At 48.4% G+C, this 13976-nt stretch overlaps 1 protein-coding gene across 1 annotated transcript in view; it reads right to left on the bottom strand.

Moving 5' to 3' along the window:
• LOC306746720 (serine/threonine-protein kinase VRK1-like) overlaps positions 1 to 13976 on the bottom strand; it is a 19881-nt gene extending 5905 nt beyond the window's left edge. Inside the window, exons 1-8 of the mRNA XM_079229677.1 lie at positions 13877 to 13976; positions 12629 to 12785; positions 12300 to 12355; positions 10894 to 10963; positions 10062 to 10149; positions 8737 to 8845; positions 8482 to 8574; positions 3690 to 3822 (exon numbers count right to left, since the gene is read on the bottom strand). Of these exons, the coding sequence (XP_079085803.1) occupies positions 3690 to 3822; positions 8482 to 8574; positions 8737 to 8845; positions 10062 to 10149; positions 10894 to 10963; positions 12300 to 12355; positions 12629 to 12758 (679 nt within the window). The 5' untranslated portion in view covers positions 12759 to 12785; positions 13877 to 13976. The remainder of the gene's footprint in view (positions 1 to 3689; positions 3823 to 8481; positions 8575 to 8736; positions 8846 to 10061; positions 10150 to 10893; positions 10964 to 12299; positions 12356 to 12628; positions 12786 to 13876) is intronic.

Raw genomic sequence — 13976 nt, 5'->3', positions numbered from 1 at the left:
GGGGGCTCGCCGATCAATGAGGAAGACGAGAACAGGAGAGGTGGTTAAAGGCTGGATGTTGACTCAACGTGTGCAGGATGGGCCTTTGAGAGGTGGAATAAAGACCACGTGGGGCTTGGAAAGGTACAACACCGTACAGGTCCCTGATCACACAAGTGTTCAGGGCTCTTACGCTCATGGGAAACCTGGAAAAGTCATGGCATTTTTAAATGGTTATTTTCAGGCCTGGAAAAGACCTTGAAAAAAAAAGGAAATCCCAAATGTTTAGTAAAAGTCATGTAAATGTGTTATATTCATGTGTTCATGTCGTTCATTTACGCTGAGTTTGAAATAATTAATTTGCTTTTAAAAGAAAGACCTTCAAAAATAAGCAGGCCTACACTCTCATTGTTAGTTTAAATACTATGTTTACTCACTTTTTCATGTTTACACCCAGATTTCACTAAATGTTTGGTCATGGACATTTGGTTTAAAGTCATGGAAAAGTCATGGAAACCCATTGGTCAGCATGAGTATGAACCCAGGTTCATGTGATCACAAAGCAATGTGCTGCTGACATCAGTGCAGATCAAGGAGAAGAAACTGGTGGAGTTGATTACAATACATTTACCTCTGGCAGACACTTCCTTATCAAAATGGAGGATCTAATGCCCAAATCAGACTCCACCATTCCAACCAACGGGCTCTGTCCAACATGAATATTAGACACAACAAGTTTAGTTTTGTAATCCCGTGTAGTGCCACAGAGCGAGGCAGCAGAAGTCTCTCGCCCACTTTGATAACAGCGTTTCATGAACTGACCGATAAGTCAACGCTCCGTCGCTCCAGGATGCGTCAAGTCTGTACGCTCCGAGATCGGATCGGATCGCACGGAGTTTGGGTGTCCATGCATGTGGGCACAGTGCGATTGATCAAACGTCGGTCTCCATCACCACTTCCCCCCGTAGAACAAAGCAAAGAAGCACTTTGAGCACTGGCAGGAGTACAAGGCTTCTGATCAGAAGACGTTTGAAGAGTCCGTTCTTGTCCTCATTTGTAGACGCAGAGTAGCTGCAGTCTCACGAAGGAGAACCCAGAAGCCCGTTTACGACGATCCAGGTTATGGTTTGTTGCAAAGAAACTCGCAGACTGAACGTTGGAAGCCCAGAAATGTCTCCGGTAACAGGAGTCGACTTTCTGACCCACCGGGTCAAACCGAATAGTAACAACAGCGAGTGTCAACTATCCGTTCGTTCCCCCCCCCAAAAAAAAATGACACTTCTATTTTCTGCTGCACTACAGTTTAAGAGCCCTTGTGGGAGGAAGGCACGCATTAAGTCAGCGTTACAGTGCGGCTTCCTATTGTTAAAAAAAAAAAAAAAAAAAAGTAATTGCACAGCACTCCATCGCTGCTAGCAGCCGTTAAAGGAGAATAAAGATGAAAAATACATGCGATACCGACACGGTGGGAGAAAAGAAATAAGTGTTGCGGCTCCCAGAGCGCCGCAATAGATTAATAATTAAAAAGATCAACGGCTGCATTAAGCGGCGCTGCTCTTCTGGATGTAAACGTCCTCGTGTGAGGAACGGCAGCACGTGCACGTGCTTTCGCATGTGCACGTAATCAGCTCTGGACAGATGCTTGACACACGCACACGGCAGATAAATGCAGAGGACCCGCGGGAACACGTCTTCCTCCCGCTGCCGGACGTGTTGTTGTTAATCATCTGCTATTGTTATTCAGATTCCCAGAGCGCTCTTAACCCTTTGGAGACGGTCTTCTGCCCGCCGGACGCCCACCGAATGGCGCTAATCGCACCGTTTAGCTGGAGGTCAAAGGTCAGCGCTCGCCAGCTGCGTCCGCCAACCTCACCATAGCAACATGTCAACATCTTGGCGGGGATCGGAGGAGTCGTGATCTCTCTTTATGCTTAAAGGTGACGATATGCAGAAAGATACATATTCACACCGTGTTCTTCTTTCCCATCAGTTTGAAACAGGAGCATGGACACTATGAGGACGTCTATGATCATCACAAATATACTTATGAAGCCATCTAATCTGTTTACAGCACTGAATAATTAGAGCTATAAACACTTATTCATAATGCTTTATAACACATGAATCATTTTATAATTACTTTTAAGGTAATAGCTGGTCACTCAGTCACGTATCATGGTGTATTATAATGTATTATAAACACAATACATTATTGTAATGTTTTCATAATGCACTACAATGGGATTATCAGATAAGTGGTCATTGTTTGCTTTCAGTAAAAGAAAAGAAAAAAATCTCACAAAAGGTTGTAAAATAATGTTTTATTCAAAGCAAACAATAACCACTTAAGACTTATGACACATAAGAAATATTAGACTGCAATGATGATACACGGTGATGCAGTCAGTGAGTGAATTATGACTCATTATGACACTCATAAGATGCATTATGAATATGTACAAGAGCTGTAAGCAGTGCAATGCATTCTGGGTATGTTTCTATTGCTGATGGATCTTGACTTAAACAATGAGTTCTTTCACGTCACAATTTCGACAGCTCACCTCTCTCTCTTTTCAAAATCATGTTAAAATCGACACGACTTGCATGTGATAGTTTCTGCTGACGGGACGTTTTCTGGTTTCTCCTCCTCATCGACCCGCTGATGGAAACACCCGCGCGGCGATTAGGCCGTCTGAGCCGGAGCTAACTCACGGGATGGAAGCTCGTGAGGTTATCTGTGGCTCCCTTTGCACCAAACAGCAGAGCTTCATTAATGGGCGGATGAATACACGAGGCGGGTTACGACTCCGGCTAATTAGGGAATTGTTAAATGGAGACGGTGCCGGGGAATTCAGCAGGGGGGGCCGCGGACGGAGAATCGATCGGTCAATGAAGAGGGAGCTTGTAGGCAATTTGCCAGTTAATGTGTTCCCAATATCTGCTTTACATGTACTGACAAACAAAGACTGCAGAGGACGGAGCTTGTGGTCAGCTTAATACACTGTGAGAATACCTAAAGGCTGGCAGTGGTGAGCACTAAAAACCACACAATCAGCAGTCTGAGACAGAATCATCTTTGGGGAACGATTACAGTCACCAACTAGAAAATTTCGCAAGAAATTTTGATGGTGTGGCAACTACTGCCGCAAACTCCTTTTGTTAACGTTTTAAACTTTAAATCGTTTCTCTACATTGAAGTACGGCAAGTCACTATGGGCACAAAGATGAGTGGTTCTTTGGACTCTCTTCACCACGAAACCCCATTCAAGTCAATGGGACAATTTCTCGCAGTTTTTCGTGTTTTTCGGGGAAACGGACGGTCGAATCTCTTAGAAAAGTCATAGCACACGATTCCCGATGCAAGCCGTACGTTTTGATGTATTTTGATGCATGTGCTGGCAACGCCAGGAGGAGATACTCGCCAAAGTTTTGTGGGACTATGATTATTATTATTAAGCCTGCAGTGTGCTCGCCACACTGAATAACGCCTTCAATATGGATAGGATACATTTAGGAGCTGTTCTTAAAAAATTGGGCGATAGTAAGCTATATCTTTTCTTATTTTACAGCCCTAGTAACAAGTAACAGTTTAACGTAAAGTCCAGAGCGTCCTCATCTTCTGTCACGTGACATATTTTTGACTGAAGGTGTCGGATACCAGCCAACAGTTTGCCTGAGTAGTTCCTCTGCTTATGAATTAGAAAGCTCACCAACTCCTCTGTGGGCATCGAGGCTGGTGTATTCGATGGTTCCATTGTGACCCTTCTTGGGGTTCTCCTTGTATTCTTTGTGGACTCCATCAGGACAGTATCTGTAGGACAGCCCATAGTCTGCCAGATAGACCTGCGGGGCACACACACACAAAGTTACTCAACAAATAAATGGGATAGCATTCGGAAGCATAGCCCGTGATTGCGCTGTTTAGGCTCCGTCTAGGCTCCTCTTGGCGGGCCCTGCTCCAGCAGTTATAGGCCTCCATTGCGAAAAGAAAGGCAGAGCAAGTCTGCCTAACGTTCAAACATGAGGGGCTAGATGAAATAGTCCAAACTGACACAGATAGGATGAAACTTTCAGACATATTTAAATATGAAGAATATTAAGTTATTAAATTGTTTATATAGGTTACTTTTAGGAAAAATGACACCATGTCAATTTAATAGGCCTATAATTATTGTTAAGCACTGCATTAGCATGTTTCTTTCAATGAAGTTCCACTTAAATGTTGTACCTGCTGAGAAATGACTAAACACCTTTGATACTTTAATTTTTTATATATATATCATTACCCTCCCGGAGCCAGACCCAGGAGGGGAGCTCGTCGGCGAGCGTCTGGTGGCCGGGCTTTCGCCCATGGGGCCCGGTCGGGCTCACCCCGAAGAAACAACATGGAGCAGCAGTCACCCCGTGGACCCACCACCCGCGGGGAGAATTATCGGGGTCGGGTGCTATGCAGACCGGGCGGCGGGCCAGGCAGGAGACCTGGGCGAGCCGATCGCCGGCAGCATAGACTAGCTCTAGGGACGTGGAACGTCACCTCGCTAGCGGGGAAAGAGCCGGAGCTGGTGCAGGAGGTGGAGCGGTACCAGCTAGATTTAGTTGGGCTCCCCTCCACGCACAGCATGGGCTCTGGAACCAAGCTCCTGGAGAAGGGTTGGACTTTGTCCCTTTCTGGAGTTGCCCAGGGTGAGAGGCGCCGGGCGGGAGTGGGGATACTCACGAGCCCCCGGCTGAGCGCCGCTATGTTGGAGTTTTCCCCGGAGAACGAGAGGGTCGCCTCCCTGCGCCTACGGGTTGCAGGGAGTAAAGCTCTGACTGTTGTTTGTGCTTATGCACCGAACAGCAGTTCGGAGTATCCGGCCTTCTTGGAGTCGGTGGGAGGGGTCCTGGAAAGGGCGCCGCCTGCCGACTCCATAGTTCTCCTGGGAGACTTCAACGCTCACGTGGGCAATGACAGAGAAACCTGGCGGGGCGTGATTGGGAGGAACGGCTTGCCCGATCTGAACCCGAATGGTGTTTTGTTGTTGGACTTCTGTGCTAGCCACAGTTTGTCCATAACGAACACCATGTTCGAGCATAAGGTGGCTCATAAGTGTACCTGGTACCAGAACACCTTAGGCCGGAGATCAATGATCGACTTTGTAGTCGTATCATCTGATCTGCGGCCGTATGTCTTGGACACTCGGGTGAAGAGAGGAGCAGAGCTGTCAACTGATCACCACCTGGTGGTGAGTTGGATCAGATGGCGGGGGAGTCGGCTAGAAAGACCTGGCAAGCCCAAACGTGTAGTGAGGGTGAACTGGGAACGTCTGGCGGAGGACCCTGTCCGGGAGGTCTTCAACTCCCACCTCCGGAAGAACTTCTCACAAATCCCGAGGGAGGCTGGGGACATGGAACCCGAGTGGACCATGTTCAAAGCCTCTATTGTGGACGCGGCTGCTCGGAGCTGTGGCCAGAAGGTCATCGGTGCCTGTCGTGGCGGCAACCCGAGAACCCGGTGGTGGACACCGGGGGTGAGGGAAGCCGTCAAACTGAAGAAGGAGGCCTTTCAGGCCTGGCTGGCCCAGGGGTCTCCTAAAGCAGCTGACGGGTACCGGCAGGCCAGAAGGGCTGCAGCTGCGATGGTCGCGGATGCTAAAACTCGGGCATGGGAGGAGTTCGGGGAGGCCATGGAGAAGGACTTTCGGTTGGCCTCAAGGAAGTTCTGGCAAACCATCCGACGGCTCAGGAAGGGAAAGCAGGGCCTACCCCAGGCTGTTCTCAGCAGGGGGGGGAACTGCTGACCCGGACTGGGGACATCGTCGGGCGGTGGAAAGAGCACTTTGAGGAACTCCTAAACCCGGCTAACATGTCCCCCGGAGAGGGGGCAGCGCCGGAAGACTTTGGGGTGGTTTCTCCCATATCCCTGGCAGAGGTCGCTAAGGTAGTCAAAAAGCTCCTTGGTGGCAAGGCGCCAGGGGTGGATGAGATCCGCCCTGAGATGCTGAAAGCGCTGGACATTGTTGGGCTGTCTTGGTTGACACGCCTTTTCAGTGTCGCATGGGGGTCGGGAACAGTGCCCATGGACTGGCAGACCGGGGTGGTGGTTCCCATCTTCAAGAAGGGGGACCGGAGAGTGTGCTCAAACTATCGTGGCATCACACTGCTCAGCCTCCCGGGAAAAGCTTATGCCAGGGTGCTGGAAGGGAGGCTCCGACCGCTTGTCGAACCTCAGATTCAAGACGAGCAGTGCGGATTCCGTCCCGGTCGTGGAACAGTGGACCAGCTCTTTACCCTTGCAAGACTACTTGAGGGGTCCTGGGAGTTTGCCCAACCAGTCTACATGTGCTTTGTGGACTTGGAGAAGGCTTTCGACCGGGTCCCTCGGGGGTTTTTGTGGGGGGTGCTGCGGGAGTATGGGGTGCCGGACCCGTTGGCACGGGCTATCCGGTCTTTGTACGCCTGCAGTAGGAGCTGTGTTCGTATCCTCGGTAGTAAGTCAGACACGTTCCCGGTGGGTGTTGGCCTCCGCCAGGGCTGCCCTTTATCACCGGTCCTGTTCGTGACCTTCATGGACAGGATATCTAGGCACAGCCAGGGGGCGGAGAGGATCCGGTTCGGGAGTCTCGGGATCGCCTCTCTGCTGTTCGCGGATGATGTGGTCCTGTTTGCCTCCTCGGATTGTGACCTCCAGCATTCACTGGGGCGTTTTGCAGCCGAGTGTGAAGCAGCAGGGATGAGAGTTAGCGCCTCCAAATCTGAGGCCATGGTGCTCTGCCGGAAACCGGTGGATTGCTCCCTCCAGGTGGGGACAAACTGCCTACCCCAAGCGAAGGAGTTCAAGTATCTCGGGGTCTTGTTCACGAGTGAGGGTAAGGTGGAGCGGGAGATCGACAGACGGATTGGTGCGGCTGCAGCAATAAAACAGGCGCTGTACTGGTCCGTCCTGGTGAAGGGGGAGCTGAGCCGGAAGGCGAAGCTCTCCATTTACTGGTCGGTCTATGTTCCAACCCTCACCTATGGTCACGAACTCTGGGTCGTGACCGAAAGAACGAGATCTCGAATACAAGCGGCCGAAATGAGCTTCCTCCACAGGGTGGCCGGGCTCACCCTTAGAGATAGGGTAAGGAGCTCGGACATCAGGAGGGAGCTTGGAGTCGAGTCGCTGCTCCTTCGTGTCGAAAGGAGTCAGCTGAGGTGATTCGGGCATCTAGTCAGGATGCCTCCTGGACGCCTCCCATTAGAGGTTTTCCAGGCACGTCCAACTGGTAGGAGACCCCGGGGAAGACCGAGGACACGCTGGAGGGATTATATCTCCCGGCTGGCCTTGGAACGCCTCGGGATCCCCCAGAATGAGCTGGAAAGTGTTGCGGGTGAGAGGGAAGCCTGGGTCGGCCTGCTGAACCTGCTGCCACCGCGACCCGACCCCGGATAAGCGGCTGATAATGGATGGATGGATGGATCATTATCAGTCATAACCAGTGAACCAGTCATAACCTCCCGTTATTGAAGTTCAACAAAGATCCTTTAAGTTTACGTAACTAAACTGACTGGTAAAACACCATCATTAAAATGTTCCCAAAGTCCAGCCGTTATAAAGGATATTGAATAAATATCAACCGTGTATACATATTGATGCATTTGCTGTAATCTCTTTGAATCCCCTATGGCTAACGCAGGCTTGTGGTCATTTTCGGCAGGTCGCATGGTTGCGAATTGCTCACAGTGCTGAAATGTGCGCTTATAAAAAAAAAATTTTGCTCAGTGCTGAAAAAAATTAGAGGGAACATTGCTCACAACCCCATGAGATTCATGATCATGTTAGTCTCAGGGCTACTTTTCAAGGAACTAAAAGTGTCTTCTCAAGATGTGGAGACTGGCTGCTGGCGGACAGAAGGGTGAGAACTCTGCAGCTCACTTTCTTCTAAAGGAAACAAAAACTAAACCTTTGTGTTCTCTCACTGCAATGTCATTTACCGCTGCAGAGTATTTACTGATGCATGTTGGATGTAATGAATGAAATGTAGAAGAGAGAGACTGTCTCCACAGTTAATCATCTGTTGAGTGTTTGGTAGTTATTTATTTGTGCTTCAGAGCATGACCGTCGTGAAACAATCTCTCATTCACAGCACCGGCGTGCTTTCTTCTCTCTCTCTTTTTCTTCTGTCCTTTTTAAAATGAGGCAGGAAGTTGAACACAAAGCCTAACTTCACATTTAAAGTTATCTAACAAACACAAATGCTCGCCCCAATCGTCGTAAATTGAAACTAGAGTACCTCCTTGTTTTAAGAATACATTGGTACAGTTGAAGCAGCGCCGCTGTGTCTGACGGTCGTCCTTGCAAACCTAATCCATGAAGGTACTATGCATTCAGAAAGTGCCCCCCTGGCAAAGGCCTTTTTAGGGGGGGGGGAATGTCTCGGCAACTGAATTTAGTAACTGCAGTGAGTTACTCAAAAGGTTCCTCGTTCCTGCAGTTGAAAGAGGGGCTTCTTATGTACGAGATAAATGAGCGCAGCTACTGACCTGTTCAGGGTCTCTGTAACCAAGCATGAGGTTGGCAGCTTTAATGTCTGCGTGGACGTACTCGTTCTCATGAATGTACTCCAGTACATCCACCTGGCACAGGCAGAAAACAGAATACACACACACTGAATAGCAGTTTGCAGTGATTTAGAAGTGAATGTCCGATGTTTGCTCTGTTCACCTCATGGGTAACGAGGTAAAGAGATACAGCTTCTTCATACAACCATCAATGAACATTTAACATGAAGATCTCACCAGTTCTCGACCAAGCTGGAGAACGGTGGCCTTCTTCAGTTGACCTCTGGTGCGCTCACAGATTTTCTGAAGGTCACTGCCCAGTCGGTCCATGACCATGAAACGATACCTAAGAGGGAGAGATCACAGGTCCAATTTGTTTTCTTTTCCTGATTCCTAATAACATCCCAGCTCTTAATTCCTGATATGTAGACCACTCTTTGGTTTGAGAGTACTGTAAAAAAAAAAAAAAAAAAAGATTACCAGAAGAACTAGGTTTGAACCAAACATTTAGCAACCTTTATTTACCAAGCCATACCAAGGTACCACGTCTTTCCAAGGTACCACGTCTTTCCAAGGTCAAAGTCTTTCCAGGGTACCAAGTCTTTCCAGGGTACCAAGTCTTTCCAGGGTACCAAGTCTTTCCAGGGTACCAAGTCTTTCCAGGGTACCAAGTCTTTCCAGGGTACCAAGTCTTAGGTATCTTGGGGGTAGCATTCCAGACAGACTTGATTACTAACATGGCGCATCCCAGGTGAAGGACAGCGTGGACAGGCGTCATAAGGAGGCGACGTTCCGCCCCTTTCAGTTGACCACCACAGGACCTTATTTATTTTTTTGTGCGGTAGCCAACGGCGAGAAACAAATAATGATTTGCTTCAGTTTGAATTGTGCCATGAATTTCACATGTGAAGTTTGTCAAATAAAGATAATTTTGCACGTTAAGAAAGTAGCATTTTGACGTAAAAGTGTATCTGTATATACGACTGTGTAATTAGAAAGACGACACACCCAAAACTCAACCGGTCTTACTCGTTCTTTTGTCGCTGGATAAAACACATCAGTGTGATAACGTTACACTTGTGTTTGGATATAGCAAAGTAACCTATAACTAGCATGCCACGGTAACGGCCGTGTTGGTGTGAGCGAGGCAAAAGGTGTAGTTTCGGTTTCACACTAAACTAAATGTTATACAAATCTCTGACAAACTGAGACTGCAAAATTATCTTTTGAATTGACAAACATATGTCTAATTCATGGCACGATTCAAAAAGATACTTGTCTCTCACCATTAACTACTGTACATTTTCTTTCCGAAATAGGGTCCCATGGGTGACACCGGAAGGGGCGTGACTTCTCTCTCTTCAGGTGTGCTTATCAGATCCCAATGCATTTACCCCTGAGCCAAATGCTGCCGTCACAACAACGTCCTCCATTTCAATAGTGATGGCTTCCAAAGATGCAACATATTATAAACAAACCCCATGATGTAAGATGCAGAGAAGGTGCAGAGGTTGTTTTTGCACTCAGAGAGGCAGGCATGGATCATGGGCACCGTCTAATACCTGAGTTCATTGTATTCAGCGAGTCCTGATCCCCAGTACGTTGGGATTCCCAGGAAGTCCAGTTTCCTGCTTCGCCTCCATTTTTGCACTGGAACAAGATTAGAAGAGAGATAATTATTTCATTGTGTTTCACATTTAATTTCAACACTCGTGTGGAGTCTGAACAGAATAATGGGAGTCAAACCAACAACTACATTAACTACAAAACCCAAACGGCCGTATAGAGAAAGAAAGGAACCCCTCGTGCCTCTAAGTTGTTCTGAAGGGGATGAATGTTAACTAGAAGAACCTTTGTTGTTACTTATCACAACCATTTCAGAGTCTAATTGTTCCCTGCACTCAAGCCCCAGTCTAACACGCTCCTTTTTCAAGAGCACTCTGAACAAACGCCCCCAAACTTAGCGGAGAAGTAGACTAAAGTTTTGCCCAGAATACCGATTTGTCCTTGTAAGTGTAATAACGTGTGCATGCAAATATCAATCTTAGAGTACTGACACAACTGCAAACACACACACACACACAAGCCCCCAGACAAAGCAGTGGGCCTGGCTGAGGGCTCGATGGCGGCCGGCCTGACTGGCTCTCCACCAGGCTGGCAGGTGGTCAGGGCTCAGCGGAGGCCGGGCATCATTACGTGTGAGTGGCTCGCTCTCTCACAAAGCCGGTGGAGAGGAGGAGGGGGGGTAACTGCCACTGAGGTGCATGTTTGCTTTGGCTTATTATTAATTACTGTGCTGCGGGCGGCAAAGCCTCGTGTCTGCGGCCACTTCATCAGTCAAACGCGCTCGTGCTGCAGCGAGCTGCTGGGACTCTGGCGGGCGGCGGTACTCACTGTTCTCTGCTTTGGCTGCCCTCTGGTAGAACTTGAGCTCTGAGAACAGGGGGCCGTTCTCCCGGGACTCCTGCACACGAGAGCACGGCATTAACACTTTCATCAGCACTTTCATCATCACGGGTAAAGAAGCACGGCATTAACACTTTCATTATCACTTTCATCAACACGGGTAAAGAAGCACGGCATTAACACTTTCATCAGCACGGGTAAAGAAGCACGGCATTAACACTTTCATTAATACTTTCATTAACACCTTCATCATCACGGGTAAAGAAGCACGGGTCAGCCGCAAGTCTCAAAACTATGTCTTAAGACACGCCAGGAATTGGGTTTGGGGGAGATATGTTGGCCTCCTAAATAATAAGTATCAACCCACATGAGGGAAGAAAACCAGTTGTGGATTGTACAGTATTTACCCTGAGAGAAGCAGCTGAGAGGGGAGGAGGGAGGAGAGAAGAGAAGGGAGGAGAGAAGAAGGGAGGAGAGGAGATAAGAAGGGAGGAGAGGAGAGGAAAGAAGAAGGTAGAAGAGAAGGGAGGAGAGAAAAGAAGGAGAGGAGAGGAAAGAAGAAGGGAGAAGCGAAGGGGGGAAAGAAGAAGGGAGGATAGCAAAGAAGAAGGGAGGAAAGAAGAAGGGAGGAGAGGAGAGAAGGGAGAAAAGAAGAAGGGAGGAGAGGAAAGAAGGAGAGGAAAGAAGAAGGGGGAAGAGAAGGGAGGAGAGGAAAGAAGGAGAGGAAAGAAGAAGGGAGGAGAGCAGAGAAGAACGGAGGAGAGGAAAGAAGAAGGGAGGAGGGAAGAAGGGAGGAGGAGAGAAGGGTGGAAATAATAAGGGAGGAGGGAAGAAGGGAGGAGAGAAGAAGGGAGGAGAGAAGAAGGGAGGAGAGGAGGGAAGAAGGGAGGAGAGAAGAGAAGGGAGGAGGCTTTGTTTAAACTCTCATCATCTGAATGGAGCCAGCTTTAAAAAGAAAGATGAAGCGTCATCCAACAAAGAAAAGTTGACCCACGCTCAGCATCACCGGGCAAAGCACCAATCAGACTGTACGGTCCCTGGTAGCCGGCTTTAAAAAGGAGTATTTCTGCATATCAGCGTCAACTGAACTTTATGATACATCAGTTGCACAAAAAGACTAATGTCAAAGGACAACGGCTTGCTCTAACAACTGAGTTAATTTTCTCACATGCTGTCTTAACTAAGTGGCGTGATCTTTTGGTGAAGTTGAAACTTAAAGAAAAAGAAAGAGGAAATGTCACTTTGCCGTAAATTGGTATACATGTGGTACAGCTGGTTTCTGCTCCAGGGAAGAGGGCAGTGGGAGCGTCTTGCAGGATATCTACATCTTGCAGTATACACTGATAGTTGGAAAGAGAAGCATTATCTTCTGTGTGCAGCCCAGAGGTACTCACCACTTTTATGACAAAGCCCGTGTCCACTGCAACAGGTCTGTCCACTTCATTGGAGGCTTTGGGACAACAGGAGACAGGAGGAAAGATCAGACAAAGTGCACGACAGTATATTACATTTTAACTCTTGGACTACTGCAGGCTGTTTGGATTAGTTTGTAACTGAAACCAGGAAGAAGCAAACAAAGTAATTGCTAAGTGGAAAGGTCTTAGATTAGAGCTCATGTTGGAGCAATCTGATCTGTGAGCAGCTTTCACAACCAAGTGTGTGTGTGTGTGTGTGTGTGTGTGTGTGTGTGTGTGTGTGTCATCAGATACAGTGGTCTCATTACCCAGATAGATCAGCCCGCAGCCACCTTGAGCGATCATTTTCCCCAGCATCCACTCCTTCTTCTCGCTGTCGGTCAGGATGAAGCCCTCTGGGAGCGGCTTGGGGAGCGCTCGCTTTTTTGGCGGTGCCATGACAACTGAGAACGTTTCAGAAAGTATCTGTGAGAAGATAGAAGTTATTCGGTAACAAGAAAAACGCAAAAGGAGCATTTTGATTGCCTCTAATCGGCTCTCAACATGTCGGCGGCAGACGGGCGGCTTGTAGCAAAGGGTGTTAACGGCGCAAACCTGAGGGGTAGCCAGAGCGCGGGGCTAACACCGCTAACCTGAGGGGGAACCAGAGCACGGGGCTAACAACGCTAACCTGAGGGGGGACCAGAGCGCGGGGCTAACAACGCTAACCTGAAGGGGGAACCAGAGCATGGGGCTAACAACGCTAACCTGAGGGGGAACCAGAGCGCGGGGCTAACAACGCTAACCTGAGGGGGAACCAGAGCGCGGGGCTAACAACGCTAACCTGAGGGGGAAACAGAGCACGGGGCTAACAACGCTAACCTAAGGGGGAACCGGAGCACGGGGCTAACAACGTTAACCTGAGGGGGAACCAGAGCACGGGGCTAACAATGCTAACCTGAGCGCTCTTGCTTGTTTGTACTTTATGAACTCAATTAGAAACACACGTTTGGTGGAGGTCTGCATTCTCAGAGGAGATATGTCTTTAACCTTTGACCTTTCATGGAATTAAGACATTAAGAGGATTGTTGATCAATCTCTGAAAGTAGTATAAATAGATAATAAATGGTATATTTGTTAGATATTTACATATTTTACTCTTAACTTAAGACACTTTGCCATGTCCAGTCGCGCATGACAGCCTGACACACACACACACACACACACACACACACACACACACACACACACACACACACACACACACACACACACACACACACACACAGCTCTGATAGCCGTTTAGAAGTATGGTCTATATAACTGTAGTACAACTATAGTAGTATAAAATACACATGTTCATGTTCCTACTACGTGGTTGTAGTCTCCATCAGTTTGTTATCCTGCATTTTGCTGTATAAAGTATTTCCGGAAGGAACACCATCATCATCTTCAAACTGATGAAGATCCCCCGTGAGGCCAGAAGGGTCACGTCACACACACAACACTTGACAGCTAGCGATAGCAACGGTAGCTAACGCTTTACCTTACGAGGCGCTGTCCGCTGAAACACGTACCGAGCTCCAGCCGGACAGACACGCCGCCAGGTGAGCCTCTCGTGAGCTCTCGTGAGGACGGTATGGACAGGCAGCTGTGCTTAGTAACGCTCTGTAGCCA

Source organism: Taurulus bubalis (assembly GCF_910589615.1).
Source record: "Taurulus bubalis genome assembly, chromosome: 14".
NCBI classification, from domain to species: Eukaryota; Metazoa; Chordata; class Actinopteri; order Perciformes; family Cottidae; genus Taurulus; species Taurulus bubalis.
This window is presented reverse-complemented; position numbering and strand designations above follow the sequence as displayed.